Source organism: Nyctereutes procyonoides, unplaced genomic scaffold (genome assembly GCF_905146905.1).
Source record: "Nyctereutes procyonoides isolate TBG_1078 unplaced genomic scaffold, NYPRO_anot_genome, whole genome shotgun sequence".
NCBI lineage: Eukaryota > Metazoa > Chordata > Mammalia > Carnivora > Canidae > Nyctereutes > Nyctereutes procyonoides.
The window spans coordinates 47066124-47083159 of record NW_026575049.1 but is presented as its reverse complement, the minus strand read 5'-3'; the positions used below and the strand labels follow the sequence as shown (position 1 = coordinate 47083159).

Genomic DNA, 17036 nt, shown 5'->3' with positions numbered 1-17036 from the left:
ACTTATGACAGAAAAAAGCATGAAGTTTATCTTTATTGATGTCTAGTAACATGGACGCCTCAATGTCTAGTATCACATGCTAATGTTTAAATCTGTTTATATATTTTGAATGTTCTAAGTATTTTTTAACTGTAGAGAGAATATCTAATTCCTTTAAAAGTAGTTCTTAAACAAAAACAAAACCACAAACAAATAAAAAAACAGATTGTAGACAAGTAGAGGATTATAGCTTCTTGCAAAATCATATACTAGCAAATATCAGTCAGGAACTAACAAAATTTGATTGAGCAGCAATGCTGCTAATGGTGAGAGAAGAGGGACAGAGGTCCTGATTGCCAAGACAACCAAAGGAAATTATATCATCATTGGGGAAAATATCACGTGTTCACTGTACTAACTTTTGCTATCTTACTTATCAGTTTGTTTCTCCCATAACAGCCAATGGAGGTGCTTGATCTATGGATGACCACAATATGGAGGGCCTTCTCTCACTTCTTTAGAGAAAAAAAGGGGAGGGGACAGCTTCTAGATAGAGAATTTAGATAGCTTGAGTAATGATTAATCGTGGGTTTAACCAATCTTGAAAAAGTTGTAACATACCTGCTTGCAAGATTAAAACCATGGAGGGGGCACCTGGGTGGTGCAATTGGTTAAGTGTCTAACCCTTATTTTGGCTCAGGTCATGATCTCAGAGTCCTGGAATCAAGCCCACATTGGGCAGACTTAAGGAGTCTTCTTAAGATGCTCTCCTCTCAGAACGCCTGGATGGCTCAGTGGTTGAGCATCTGCCTTTGGATTGGGGCGTGATCCCAAGGTCTCAGGATCCAGTCCCACATCAGGCTCCCTGCATGGAGTCTGCTTATCCCTCTGCCTCTGTCTCTGCCTCTCTGTGGTTCTCATGAATAAAGAAATAAAATCTTAAAAAAAAAAAAAAAGATGCTCTCCCCTCTCCCTGTACCTACCCCTTACCCATTCCCCCAGCTCTCTCTCTTTCTCTCCCTAAAATAAATAAATAAAATATGTAAAAGCATAGAGATCCCAGTGATAGAAAGAAAAGTTTCCCAGGGGCACCTGGGTGACTCAATCAGTTAAGCTCCTGCCTTTGGCTCAGGTCATGATCTCAGGGTCCTGGGGTTGAGCCTGCTCAGTGGAACCTTGCTCCTCCCTCCCGCTTGTGCTCTTTCACTCTCTCTCAGATAGATAAATAAAATCTTGAAGAAGAAAAAAAAGAGAGAGAGAAAGAAACCCTATCTCCAAAATTAAATTCTTCTTTTTAAAAAGATTTATTTATTTATTCATGAGAGACACAGACTGAGAGAGAGAGGCAGAGACATAGTCAGAGGGAGAAGCAGGCTCCCCATAGGGAGCCCGATGTGGGACTCGATCCTGGATCCCGGGATCACGACCTGAGCCGAAGGCAGGCACCCAACCGTTGAGCCACCCAGGTGTCCCCCAAATTAAATTTTTAATTAACTCTGGGAGAACACCAAAGGAGTAAATTAAATAGCAGCTGATAACTGAGTAGAGCATAAGAAAAATCTTTACACAGTATATTCCTTTAGGTGTATCTTTTACTATTTTTATGTTATCTCTCACAGAACTAATCCACAGTATTTTAATAATCATATATATGGATACACATTTTTAAAGTACTAAATTATATCTACATAATTGTACCTATTCTTCTCCAGCCTACCTCTAGGCTCCAAGGATTCATAATCCTTTAGTCTACAAGACCTAACAGACTGCCAATGAAGACTAGAATTGCAAGCTAAGAATATCAGATAAAATAACAGCCTTTGAGAGTAGACTTAGTACATTCAATTTATGCCAATGATTCCATATGTAAGTATGGAATTCTAGATCAACTGTGTGGATATTAATTTTTCATCATATAGGTGGAGGAAGTATGTGATATAAGAACTACATGGTTCTGGGCACATAGCTCCTAAAATCTTTGGAATTTCCTAAGTGGTAAAAGCGATAAAAGTATCTTATGTTTTCATAACTAGCCCTTTCAACCACATCTGAGTTTATGTTGATGAGGTGATTTTTGGAAAGCCCCTAGACAGCCTCAGGGTGGGGGCTGGTTGCCAGGGGAACCAACCCTGTGGTTAGAGGACTGGAACTTTAGCCTCATCCTCCACCCCGCTACTTCTGAACTTAGGAGAAGGGAGAGTTGAAAACTGACTTAATCACCAAGGCTAATGATTTAGTCAGTCAAGCCTATATAATGGAGTCTCCATAAAAACCCAAAAGGATAGGCTTCCAGTTCAGTGAATGTATGGAGGTGATGGGAGGGTGGTGTGCTTGGAGAGAGCATAGAAGCTCTGTGCCCCTTCTCCATACCTTGCCCTCTCTGTATTGCTTCCATTTTGGCTGTTCCTGAGTTAGAGCCTTTGTAATAAACCAAAAATCTAGTAAGTAAACTGTTTTGTTCTGTTTTTTAAAAATATTTTATTATTGGGACAGCCCTGGTGGCTCAGCGGTTTAGCACCGCCTTCAGTCCAGGGCCTGATCCCAGAGACCTGGGATCGAGTCCCATGTCAGGCTCCTTGCATGGAGCCTGCTTCTCCCTCTGCCTGTGTCTCTGCCTCTCTCTCACTCTCTGTCTCTCATGAATAAATAAATAAAATCTTTAAAAATATAGAGAGAGGCAGAGACATAGGCAGAGGGAGAAGCAGCCTCTCTGTGGGGAACCTGATGTGAGACTCAATCCCAGGACCCCAGGATCATGACCTGAGCCAAAGGCAGACACTCAACAACCGAGCCACCCAGGTGCCCCTAGTAAGAAAATGTTTACCCGAGTTCTGTGGGCTGCTCTAGCAAATTATCAGTCATGTGTGTGTGTGATGGAAACCTCTGATTTACAGCAAGTTGGCCAGAAGCAGGTTAAGAACTGATAATTACAACAGTGTTTGAAGCGGTGGATGAAGTTGTGATGGGGCGGGGGTAGCTTTGTGGGACCAAACTTGTAACCTGTGGAATCTGATGCCAACCTCAAGTAGATAATGTCAGAACTGAGTTAAATTTGAAAGGCAACCAGTCAGTGTCCTCTGGGAATTGGAGAATTGCTTTGTGTGGTAAAAACTCACACATATCTGACATCAGAAGTATTGAGGAAAAAGGAAAACAGGAGCTTTTTCCTTTACAAAATGACAGCAATAAGTATGAACGTGCAGTAGACAAAATGCTCTCATGTGTCTTAAAATCAACAAACTATCATGAAACCAGGAAGGTACTACTACCATTACTGTAGTAAAAAAAAAAAATCTGAGAATATGACACAGTTATTAAACTGTAGGGCATTAAAGTTGACTTCAAAGTCTAAAAAAAAATAAAGAAATAAAAAAATTAAAATTAAAAATTAAAAAAAAAACCAAAGTCCATGCACTTTCTACCATGCCAGTATTTTTCCAATGTATTCTATGAAACCTCAGGGCTTTTTGGAAATGTCACAGTGGGTATAAGTTCTGAGTCTGCAGAACTCTGGATCTGTCACACAAAACCACTTTCACCTGTTTTATCTCTTAAGCTTCTACAGGAAAATAAATACTGTTTTAAAAAGAGTTCTATTGCTAAATAAGCTTGAAAACTACTATAGTGGCCAAGATCTAAGAACCCTTGTCTTCAGCTCAGTGTGCACTTGAGTTACTAAGTAAATCTCTACCTCTAACCCTATAACTCATTTTTAGGCTTTGATGCTGAAAAGAAAGTGACCCTAAGCATGGGAAAGTGCTAAGAGTTTATTATTCATATTACAAAATTCTGCCGAAAATATTCAGGCTGTAAGAATTTTACTCACTACTGATCACCACAATACAAGTGAAAATAGAAAATAAAATAACTGAGTTTTTTAAAGCAAACATACCTGAAATTAAACATTCAAATTACTGTTACCCCCTTTGGGTTATTTGCAATTGTCCAGCTGTGCTGTCTAATGTGAACATATGGTTATTTGTATTAAAACCTACTCAAATTAAATAAAACCTAAAATTTAGTTCCTTGGTTGTGCGAGGCATATTTCAAGTGTTCAACAGCAAAATTCTATGTAGCCTAATAAACCCAACTAACCTTAGTCAAAATATTCATACCTTGTAGTTTTGACTGTATTGTTCTTATCTCTTCAGTTTGGTTTTGGTTGATCAAACGAAGATTCTGATTTTCTAATTCCAGCTGAAAAGATATAATGGTATCCTTTTATATAGGAATAACTTTTCTAACATGTGTTAGTAAATTATAATATTTTTAAGATGTTAATACCTAATTGCATGTAATCAAAATACAAAGAAATGATGAGCAAATATCAAATGAATTTATCATCTAGATAATTAGCCTAGATAGCCTAGATAATTATGGCTTTGATATTTATTTTTTCTAGAACTGAGAGTTTCAAATATTTTCAGCCTGTATGCCTTTCCCACTGTAAAATTATTTTAAACCAAATTATTCCATCATTTAATCTGCCATATAAACCAATGTGTACTTCTCAAGATACTGAACACATTAATCTTATGATATACACATATGTTCTATAATTATTTAAAATTAACTAATTAGAGCTAAAATCAACTAACGAGACTGAGGCTACTTATACTACTTACTAGGAGTCTATCAGTATTTTTAATTGTAGAAATACACTGGACATAAAAATGAAAGCTACCTATCTCACATTTACGAAAAGACAGCAGCACCACCAACTGATCAGAATTTTGTTTCATTCAAATGATCAGATATTCTGATGGCTTATCTATTCAAAGGAAGTAAAAGGTAAAGAAAACACAAAATATAGAGAGCAATAAATACCTCATTTAATTTAAGTGTTACCCATTCTTTGATTTTAGCTGCTTTCTCTTCTATTATTTTAGCTTCTTGTATCCTTATTTGTTTCTGAAATAACATTAGCAGTGTATTTAGTTCAAACATAGGCTCATGGAAATGATTACCTCATAAATGTTACATCTGGAAATGTTACATTGTAAATACAAAAGACAAATCCACTTAAAACCTGTTTCCAAGTAATACATCTACCTTCAAATTACCAAATAGGGTAAAAAATGAAAACCATTGTCCAACAGATGTAATAATAAACGACAAAGGCATATGCAAATATTACTAGTTTTAACAACTGCTATCCTCTTTCTCTGAAAGATCATATATTGAAATCCACCCACTGAATTTATCAGCAAAATAAATGATTTCTGGAAATGATCTAGGGTTTAGAACAGTAGGAGAGGGGTCAACCAGGTTAGGGAGAGGAAAATCAGAATCTCTTCTGAAGATGATTCGTTTTCCCCTCAAACAGAAGTTTTTATTTTTCATATATATTATTTTATTTTTACATGCAAATTTTTAAAGATCAAAAAAAAATTAAAAAATCTAGCTCACATTTACCAACCTTAAAATGTGGTTATGCTCACAAAACTAAGAGAATATGACTGTCATATAAATCACAGTGGGTGGGAGTTGGGAGGTGGTGAACAGTTGGAAACCACTGACCTAAAGAAATACTGATCCTCTGAGAAATGAAAAAAAAAATGCTGATGATAAAAAACAATTTGACATATTTAATAATTTCATAATGGTCATATTTAAATGATGCCAAATGATAATTTAAGCAAATGACCTTAATGCAAATTTTTCCTAATAAAATTTTAAAATAAACTAAAAACTAACTTGATCTCAATAAAGTGGCTTAAAAACAGTGTACACATTTTTAAATAGGATTCACATCATTCAACATAACTTTAAAACACAATGTTCCATAAATATTTCCAACACCCTAAAAATCTAAAGCAAAGAACTATTTTAAACATTTTACAGACAGAAATGCCTGCTGATAACCAAATGTTTTCAAGTTGAGTACTACATTCAAACTCTAAAAAGTCTGAACATTAAGGAGCACAGTCGCATCCAGAAAGTGTTAGATATGGCCTTGGAATCACCCAGTCTTAAAGAGAATGCCATTTTATTTGTATCTTTCACCCTTAAATATGATTAGACTCCATGAGTTGACCAAATAAGTGAGATTTCTATCCCAAATTTAGCAGTGTGGGCTCTCTCTCTTTAACCTTTGAGATTATGCACAATGCATGTATTTAGACTGTGATGATCAGATTCTTCCTAACCTGTTCTTCAAGCTGCAGTTCCAAGTTTTGAATGATGTCATCTTTTTCTTGTATGAGGGTCTCCAAATCTTGACATTTCTTATACAGCCTTGTCTCTGATTCACTGGTTTGAATATTAGCTGCTTTTAATTTCTCTTCCATAACTTGTACCTAAATTCAGAGGTTAGAAAATTAATAGTAGGCATGTATTTAATTTATCATAGTATTAAACATTTTACTTGAATGTGAAATAGATTCCTAAAAGGTATCATCATAAAAACAAAATATTGAACAGCATGTTTTAATAATTAATTATAAAGTCTGAAGACTAATCTATTTAACAATTATAAAGTCTGGAGACTATTTTGCCAAGTAGTGTTACCTTTGAGGTACATAAGGGCACATAAGAGATTCTCAGAATTTTGCTACCATACAAAGTAATGCTCATTTTTTCTAGAACAATGATAATATGCAAAGTATTTCATGTGTGTATAAAATCAGAAAGCTTGCAGCCCTCATTTTTTACATTTAAATTAAATAGGAATATAAAGTAAAGAAGGTGATTAGTGAGAAAAGATCTGATTGGATGACCCAGAAAAAAAACTGAACCTAGGTGAAAAACAGACAAATACACATGGAAAGAAAATGGAAAACAAAAGAACTTTAAAGCCCCAAATGATGGAATCACAAAAAATAAAAAAAATGAGAATCAAGATATAGGTAGGAGAGTATGTTCAGTGAGGGTTTATTGATTCATTCATTTAACAAACATTCAGGGAATAGTTGCCAAGTGCCAGGCTCTGGGAAGACACTGGTGAATAAAATGGACCCCAAATCTTTGCCTGCATAGAAATTAGATTTTAGTGGGTAAGAGAGATCACAAAAATAATAAAGATGTAAAAATCATAGAGTATGCTACACAAGGAGATAAAGGCAGTGGGAAAAGTAGAGCAAGATAAAAGAGACCACTGTGTGACCTGGGGTTGAGTGATGCCTTAATTTTAATATCTAAGGGCAGCCCCGGTGGCACAGCAGTTTAGTGTATGATCCTGGCAACTCAGGATCAAGTCCTGGGTCGGGTCCCCTGCATGGAGCCTGCTTCTCCCTCTGCCTCTCTCTCTGTCTCATGATAATCAAGATGAAAAATATTAAACTGTTAAAAACACTTCTGAAAAATCATGATGAATCCACTTAAAGTTCAAAAATACTTGACTAATGAGGGTTTCTAGAAGGAGAGTGTTAAGGTTAGTTTTTTTTTTTTTTTAAGATTCTATTTATCTATTCATGAGAAACACACAGAGAGAGAGAGGGGGGCAGAGACACAGGCAGAGGGCGAAGCAGGCTCCATGCAGGGAGCCCGACGTGGGACTCGATCCCAGGTCTCCAGGATCACGCCCTGGGCTGAAGGCAGAGCTAAACTGCTGAGCCGCTCGGGCTCCCCATTGTTTTGTTTTTTTAACCATGAATACAAGATGTCATCCGTGGGTTCATTGTGGAAATGTAAAATCAACTCAGATGCCAAAGTATCCTACTTAAATACCACTCAGATGTCTGAAAACTATAAAAATAAAAGCAGGTTTTTAAAAAACAGAAGACAAACCCTGCATTCCACTATCCAGATGATAATTTTAAGTTATCTTAAGATTTGTGTTTTTTAACATAATATAGCAGTCTTTCTGCAGGAATGGCAAACCAGCAAAGGTCTGTATCAGAAATGCTACCATGAAAAACAGCCAGAGGACAGAAAGCTGGACAATAAATACCAAGGATCATCCTTAAAATGGCATAGCCAGTTCCACACAGGACATTCTATAGCTGTGGAAACAGAGAGAGAAGAACAGAGACTAAGTTCAAAATGGTAGTTCTTCAGGGACAGAGATGACAAACCTGCAGGGGAGCAGAATATGTCACCCCAAAATATGCCAAACCTGCAGGGGAGCAGAATATGTCACCCCAAAATATGCCACTTCAGGATATTGATTATTTTGAACTAAAGTTACCTAAGAAACAGTTGGTATAAGAACACTCTGACTCCGGCCTTCTTTTGTCCCCCTGAAAGCTGGAAATAAATCCCTCTCGTGTATCAGGAGGGAAGAAGTCATCCTTATCACCAGAGTTGGTTAGGGAATTTAGGGCTGAGAAGGCTGTATAGACAAGCCTTGTTACTTCTTCACTAATTTACTACCTCAAGCCTAAACCTCTTTGTCTTGTCAATTTTTCACAAATGTATAGTTGCTTGCTACAGTCACTTCTTTGAGTTGTGTATTTTTATGGAGCTCCATATGTATGAAATTAAACTTGTTTTTTTTCCTGTTAATGTCTTATGCCAATTGAATTATTAGACGAGCCAAAGAACTTAGAAGGGAAGAAATTTTTCTACCCCTACAAACCTCAAGAAAAGAAACTAAGCAAGAATATAAATAAATATTACCAGATCTACACCTATAGTCTCCTTTAATTAAGTTGGAGCAAGCCACCCTACAAACATTGGGCTGCCCCATAAAATTGTCGTACTAATGCTTAGGAAAGGTCTACAGTTCTAGAAAACTATGATTTTGGAGTACTTTTTTTTTTTCTTTTTTAAGATTTTATTTAGTGTACCTGGTGGCTCATCTGGTTGAGCATCTGCCTTGGGCTCAGGGCATGATCCTGGGGTCCTGGGATCATGCCTGCATCCCTGCTCTGTTTAGAGCTTGTTTCTCTCTCTCCCTTTGCCTGCTGCTTGTGCACTCTCTCTCTCTCTCTGTCAAATAAATAATTAAAATCTTTTTAAAAGGACTTTATTAATTTATATGAGAGAGAGAGTGTGTGCATGGGGGATAGGGGGAGAGAGAGAAGAAGAAGCAGACTCCCCACAGAACATGGAGCCCCACATAGGGCTTGATCCCAGGACTCTAGAATCATGGCCTGAGCTGAAGGCTGATGCCTTAACTGACTGAGCTTCCCAGTCAGTACTCCGGATTTGGGAGTACTCTTATCCCCTGAAAAGTATGTACAATTTAAAAGGTGTTCTCATTTTATGAGTGAATGCTACTGTCAGAGCTCCTTGGATGCATCTTTGCCAGGTACAACTGTTTAATTTGACCATTACTTTTAGCTAAACAAAACTTTCCTAAGCAAGAAAACTACTGGCAAAAATGTCAAAATATCTCAGGAAGAGAGATCACAAAGTAGCTATTGGCAATCTACTTGCCAGCTGGTCCTGTTAGGACCAAAGTTCCACAGGATTCACCACTTTCCTTTGTAATTAATATGAATAATAAGTCCATAGGAAAGATAAGAGACCTACAGAAAAACCAAGCAGCCTTTAAAAATAAAAAAATAAAAAAATCTCACTACAGAAAAATAGTCCAGTTCTTTCTCTATTCATTTAACCCAAACCATGTATGAATTTTAACTTCTCAGAGACCAATAACAAACATCTACAAATTCAAATTGCTCATTAAAGAAACCCTTGTGATCACCTATATATGGATATTCATTTTGCACTTTTAGGCTACCTTTCTCCTTTGCTTCCAGGAGATCTTCTGGTTGCATCCACACACCTTAGCACATTCCTCAGCCAGTTCCCCAAAACCTTTCCTGCTTCTGAGGTCTCTAAGCTATTCTGCAGTAAAAGATTAACTCAGCAGACGTGGGGGTGCTCAAATCCTGCACATTCAAAAAAAAAAAAAAAAAAAGAACTGGTGCTTGACTAGCTCCTGGAAGAAATAACCTCTGAGCCCTTGTTACTATCCTCCCTAATGAGACTATATATCCAAGATACTGGACCACACCAGATAGTTTATGCCAATATGTGATTTATGGTGAACACCTCTTTATTTATTCATTTTTAAATTCACCTAGGGTCCTGAGCCACACCATATCAGCTTGACCTGTGCAAGGTTGGAGACTGGGTAGTTAAGGTCAGTCACCCACGCATTCCATGCCTATAAGACTGACACCACCACCCTCGCTCCCTGCCAATAAAACTTCTGCACACCAAGTCTCAGGGGAACTTTCCTTTTGTCAATACTTTGTGCGTTGTTACATATCACTGATGGGAGAATCAACTGCATCCCTGTGTAACTCCAGTGCAAGAGGACAACTGAAAGCTTATGTCTGGTTTCTCCTGGACTCTGTGTGCATTCTTCCTTTTAATCTGCATCCTTTTGCTATAATAAACCATAACCATAAGTATAACAGCTTTTCTGAGTTCTGTGAGTCCTTCTGGTGAATCAACAAACCTTGAGTGTAGTCTTGAGGACACTGACACAATTCCCAGGGCTGTTTTCCATTTTCCTGCCCACACTGAAGCAAGCAGGAGCTGCACTGCAAATATTGTTCTATTGTAATTACCTTACCAGTATTTCCTTCTTCCCATTTCTAACCTCACCCCTCCCTACCCCATCACATGTAATTAAGATGTGACTATTTTTTTTGAGGAAGGGGTTGAAAGTTTCTATTTCTCTATACATGCAATCCTATGACAAAAAAACCTGATCATTCCAAAAATAGAATGAAGAGAGGAATTATAAGGGTATTTTGAATCCCAGACCATTTACCAGTTATTTAAAACATACTGCAAATTAATTAATTATTCTAATCACATCTTAAACACAATTATTTTGGAAACAGTGCTCCAGAATTTATGCAGTAAGCCCAGAACCATTCTCACTGAAGGTAAAAAGGAAAGCACTGGATAAAGTACATTTTCATGTAATGAAGTAAAGGTCCTGGATATTAGTGTGACCAAGTAGTTGTCACTTATTAAAAACCACAAGTGACTGGGAATCTAAGAACCAACTTCACAGAAAGGTTAGTCCACATATTACAATGGTCAGAGAGAACTTTAAAATCCAGCTGCTACCCAGTTTGCAGCAAACACAGGCAAGGGATTGAAATGAGAAGAATGAAAACACGAATTTCCATATAGGAAATTACTGTACTCCTTTTTGATTAGCATAAAAGAGTGTAATAGATTGGAATATACACCTAATCAGATACTTAAGAATGAATCCTGTGTATCAATATCTTTCACATGTGCAATTTGCTGTTTTTCTGTCTCACAGGAATACTCATAAGTAATATGAGATTGAATGGCACATACTGCTTTCCAAACTTTGAACAACTACAATAAAAATGTCCTATAGCGGGATCCCTGGGTGGCGCAGCGGTTTGGCGCCTGCCTTTGGCCCAGGGCGCGATCCTGGAGACCCAGGATCGAATCCCACATTGGGCTCCCAGTGCATGAAGCCTGCTTCTCCCTCTGCCTATGTCTCTGCCTCCCTCTCTCATTCTGTGTGACTATCATAAATAAATAAAAATTAAAAAAAATTATTTAAAAAAAAATGTCCTATAGCAATAAGTATAATGATTGCCAAGATTTCTCTGGAAAAACATATGATTTCTTTTCTACAGCCAATTCATTTAATGGTTGTACAGGTAAGGTAATGCGACTCATTAAAAACAAAGGGAAAAAGGAATAAAGCTGAAGTGCAGAGTTGAGATGGTTTCAGCTGACTACTGCTTTTAGCAGTGAAATGTTCCTTTTTGGTTAATATAAATACAGTTTAAGTATTAGGATATGACTCAATGACAAAGGATAAGCTGAATTTAAGCAGCATAAGCATGAAATAGGGCACAATCCCATAGAAACTGTGAAAGATAGCAAAGGACGTGGTTACTCTATGTTAAAACATTTACTTTGTCTTGGCAAGGCAAAAAAAAGGTAATATAATCGGTGCCTGAAAATTCATTTGCTCTCTTTATATTTCCTGTAAACTCTTAGAATCATTATGTATGTAATACGGTAAATGAGAATTATATAATGTATAATATATAATGTATATAATGTATAATAATATAATGTATATAATATATAATGTATAATATGTACAATAATATAACATAATGCAATATAATATATCATTATATAAGGAAAAAATCCCTTCTGAAGCATAACAAAATAAGTACTGAATAAATTTAAAGTGTTGAGACAAAAATATCTATAGATATGCCAAATTATATAGAAATTTTGAGAGGTTTACAATTCTCACTCACTTTTTATTGGAGGAAGTTTTGATTTAAGGACATTTAGCCAATCATGGTGTCTTTTTCTTTAAATTGTAGCATAGAATTAAATAAGTTTACACCTGATATCCTCAAAAGACAACGTCAAACAAGAAATTCTTCCTGTTAGCTTATCAAGATCTGTAGTTGGCCTCTAACAACTAACTACAAATGGTCATGGCTTACTTCTCTCAAATTAGAAATGGGGATTCATTTCTTGCTCTTTTTTTTTTTTTTAGTTTTTTTTTTTATTTATTTATGATAGTCACAGAGAGAGAGAGAGAGAGGCAGAGACACAGGCAGAGGGAGAAGCAGGCTCCATGCACCGGGAGCCCGACGTGGGATTCGATCCCGGGTCTCCAGGATTGCGCCCTGGGCCAAAGGCAGGCGCCAAACTGCTGCGCCACCCAGGGATCCCTCATTTTTTGCTCTTAAGATCTAATGAATCACAGAAGAAAACCCTAAGAATCACAAATAAGTAAGATACTTATTTTAATTTTCAGAGCTAAACAAATATGCTGCACATATAAATTTAGAATTTTAAGAAAAGGCAAAATAAAACTGTCCTGTTTCTTTTTTTTCCTACACTATGAGGCATTAAAGGAAAGAAAGAAAGAAAGAAAGAAAGAAAGAAAGAAAGAAAGAAAGAAAGAAAAGAAGAAAGAAAAGAAAAGAAGAAAGAAAAGAAAGAAAAAAGAAAAGAAAGAAAGAAAAGAAAAGAAAAAGAAAGAAAACAGAGAGAGAGACAGCCACGGGTATGAAGGTAAAGAGAGAAGTCACCAAGAAAGGATGAAGTCAGAAAAGGAAAGATAAAGAGGGAGATAAGAGAGAGAGGCAGGAGGCACCTGGGTGGCTCAGTCAGTTAAGCATCTGCTTTCAGCTCAGATCATGATCTTAGGGTTCTGGGATGGAGCCCTGCATCGGGCTCTCTGCTCAGCAGGGAGTCTGCCTCTCCCTTTCATTTTCCCTCTGTTCTCTCTCTCTCTCAAATAAATAAATAAAGACTTTATAAAAAAAAGGGACAGAGAGAGAAAGAGAGGTACACACTGCTGAATATGTGCTGCTAGCTGTGGAATTAAACAGGGACATAGATAACAAGGCCCACAATAGGCAAAGACAAAGACATTTAATATAGAATGGCAGGGAGTGACATAAACATGAGAGTCTTTCATAGGATATAAGTGACCTTTTCTGAGTTTACTGTTAATCATTGGATTTTTATTGCTATAAGAGAAAATACTACTATTTGGTCTTATCAGCTAAAGAATATAAAAAACCAAGCACAGCATAGATCTTTATTTACCATTACTACTACTCCTACTTCTCTCAATATCTAAATTTGAGGTTTTAAAGAATTACTGGTGTGATGATGGTACTATAGTTATGATTTTTAAATCTTTATTTTCAGATTAGTTGCTGAAATACTCATGGTGAAATGATACGATGTCTAGAATTTGTTTCAAAATAACCTGGTGTGGGGGTAGAGAAGAATAAAGTGGATAGAGGTATAGATTATCTGGGATGCCTGGGTGGCTCAATGGTTGGGCACCTGCTTTTGGCCCAGGTCATGATCCTGGGAACTGGGATTGAGTCCTACATCAGGCTCGCTGCGAGGAGCCTACTTCTCCCTCTGTCTATGTGTCTGCCTCTCTCTCTCTTTCTCTCTCATGAATAAATAAATAAATCTTAAAAAAAAAAAAAGAAGTATAGATTATCATTGAGTTGACTAATTGTGAAAGCTGGTGATGGGGGTTCATTTTACCCTTTTCTCTATTCTTACACTGGTTGAAATTTGGTATAATAAAATTTTAGGACTGTCTTTTAAGCATAATTAAGAAAGTCAAGGATTAGGTTAGATTGGATTTGTTTAGAAATTTATCAGGCCACTAAATCAATCTACTTATAAAATTAAATCTTATAAGTGAGGGACCCCTGGGTGGCTCAGTGGTTGAATATCTGCCTTCGGCTCAGGGCATGATCCCAGGATCCAGGATTGAATCCCACATCAGGCTCCTTGCAGGAAGCCTGCTTGTCCCTCTGCCTATGTCTCTGCCTCTCTCTCTCTCTCTCCCTTTCTCTTTGTGTGTCTCTCATGAATAAATAAGCAAAAATCTTTTTGCAAAAATCTTATAGGTGAAAACAAGACTTAGTAGTTCTTAAGTTGAAGGGAAGAAATGTGACAAATGTAGAGCAAGTATAAGAAATTTAACACACATTTCTTTTTGCAAAAATCTTTTTGCAAAAATCTTATAGGTGAAAACAAGACTTAGTAGTTCTTAAGTTGAAGGGAAGAAATGTGACAAATGTAGAGCAAGTATAAGAAATTTAACACACATTTCTTGGAAAAAATAATAATTTTAAAAATCCTGACTTGCCTGAATCTGACAAAGATCTTTTCATAAAATGCAAAGCTACAGATTGAGGATCATTGGACAAACTTTAAGGCTGGTGGGCTCATCCAAAACACTCATTTTATTTATTTATTTATTTATTTATTTATTTCCCAAAACACTCATTTTAATGTTGGCAAGGCCCAGATAGGGTTAAGTGACTTATCAAAGGTCTGACTTTTCTCCCACATGTCTATTAATACTGAGAATAAATTTTTGTATATGATTTTCCTAATACAACTCTAAGCATTTTTCTATATTAGTATATCTTTTATAATAATTATTTTTAATGGTTGTTTAATATTTCATGGAATAAACATAGTTCACTTATTCATTCTCTTCTAATTTGGTATCCATATTATTTTCAACTCCTTATTTCTATAAAGGACACTGCTATGAACATATTTATATTCAAAACATCATTATGGTCAGTATTGCCATAAAAATAATATTTGATTTTTTTCAGAAGCTAAAACCTTCTAACGGAAGCATTTTCATCCTGTGAAAATTTATTAAGGGGCAAAATAAAGTTTGATCCTCCACTTTCTCTAATGATCCAGCTCACAGAATAGTCAGAGTGATAGAGAAGGGTTGAAGACTATTTTGAGAATTGTTTTGGGCAAAACAAGGCTTACATTGGTAGAGAGAGAGAAAAAAAAATTAAGATTTTATTTATTTATTTATTTATTTATTTATTTATTTATTTGAGAGAAAGAGCAAGAGAGAGCATGAGCCAGGGGAGGGGCAGATGGAGAAGGAAATGCAGACTCCTTGCCAAGGGCGGAGCCCTTGAGGGGCTTGATTCCAGAACCCAGAGATCATGACCTGAGCTGAAGTCAGACCGTTAACCAACTGAGCCACACAGGCACCTGAGAAAAAATTTTTTTAACTAGAATTATACTCTACCTGTTGAAAAGCTTTTTCTGCTTGACGTTCAGCATCAATAACTTGTCTCTCAAGCTGTTGCATCTGTAAAGTGTGGAAAAACAGAGAAAACATAAAAGTTCCTATTTCTTACGAAAATAACTTAAAAATCTTGCAAGGCTATCAAATTCTTTTCTTTTTTTTCAAATTATTTTAGAACAGTTAAAGTAGTTTAATGGATATGAATTACATACAATTTACGACACTAAAGACAAGAGCATATTTAAAAATTGACCAGGGGCGCCGGGTGGCTCAGGTCATGACCCCAGGACCCCAGGACCCAGCCTCAGGCTCCCCACTCGACGGGGAATCTGCTTCTCCCTCTCTCTCTCCCCCCTGCTCATTCCCACTATCTCTCTCAAATAAATAAAGTCTTTAAAAATGATCAAATAACATACAAAATATTTCATACTTTTAGCACAATGTAATACATGCTACAAAAGTACTCATCCATAGAATTTTCTTCATTGAACCATAAATTACTGGACAACACATATTAATAACAGTAATTTAAATCTAAAAGAACAGTAAGACCTCAAATGTCATTTTTGATTTGTGATCAAAAAGTCACAATGACACCAACAAGTGGTGTATTCTCAAAAGCTCCATAGGTGGTATGTTTAAATCAAAACTCTAGGGGATCCCTGGATGGCTCAATGGTTCAGCGCCTGCCTTTGGCCCAGGGCATGATCCTGGAGTCCTGGGATCGAGTCTTGCGTCAGGCTCCCTGCATGGAGCCTGCTTCTCCCTCTGCCTGTGTCTCTGACTCTCTCTGTGTCTCTCATGAATAAATAAATAAAATCTTAAAAAAAAATCAAAACTCTAGGTAGTTTGAATTCTTATTTATTGTAGTAGAGTAGAAAAGAGATTCTGATTTCACACACACACACACACACACACACGTCCTCAAAAGTGTATGGCACAGGAATAAAAAAAAAATTTAGTTTTCTTTTAAACTTCTGTAGAGAATAAAAACTTGGGAGATTTATTTATCTTTTTTAAAAAAAGATTTTATTTATTTACTCATGAGAAACACAGTGACATAGACAGAGGGAGAAACAGACTCCCCACAGGGAGACTGGTAGGGGACTCAATCCTAAAACCCCAGGATTGAGTCCCCCACCAGATGACCTGAGCCAAAGGCAGATGCTCAACCACTGAGCCATCCAGAGATTTAAAGCAAAATACTAAAGTGACTATTAAAATAAATAAATAAATAAACAAATAAATAAATAAATAAATAAAATAAAGTGACTATTATAAGTAAAACAAAGAAAAGCCTTAAAAAGAATCTGATGCAAATTAACATAAGAGATGTGTACCAGGTACTAAATACACAACTATGATGTAAACCTCAATTTTTGGTTATTTTTTCTGACTGTTGAAATATGATCAACAGTAGAGCCATCTGTCGCTGGATCTTTGCTCATTTTCAGTCTCATTGCTGGTTAGTATCCAGAACTCCTACCGCATCTCAAACTCAAGGGCATCCCGGGTACCACCCCGACGGCGGACACGCCCAGCTCCAGCCCCGCCCCCTTCTCGAAACCACAGAGAAGCGGCC

At 36.6% G+C, this 17036-nt stretch overlaps 1 protein-coding gene across 1 annotated transcript in view; it reads right to left on the bottom strand.

Annotated features, from left to right (window-relative positions):
• The window catches only part of PLEKHH2 (pleckstrin homology, MyTH4 and FERM domain containing H2), a 117623-nt gene that overhangs the window by 74616 nt on the left and 25971 nt on the right, over positions 1-17036 (bottom strand). Inside the window, 4 exon segments of the mRNA XM_055328923.1 lie at positions 4095-4176; positions 4807-4890; positions 6129-6278; positions 15455-15517. Coding sequence (XP_055184898.1) covers positions 4095-4176; positions 4807-4890; positions 6129-6278; positions 15455-15517 — 379 coding nt within the window.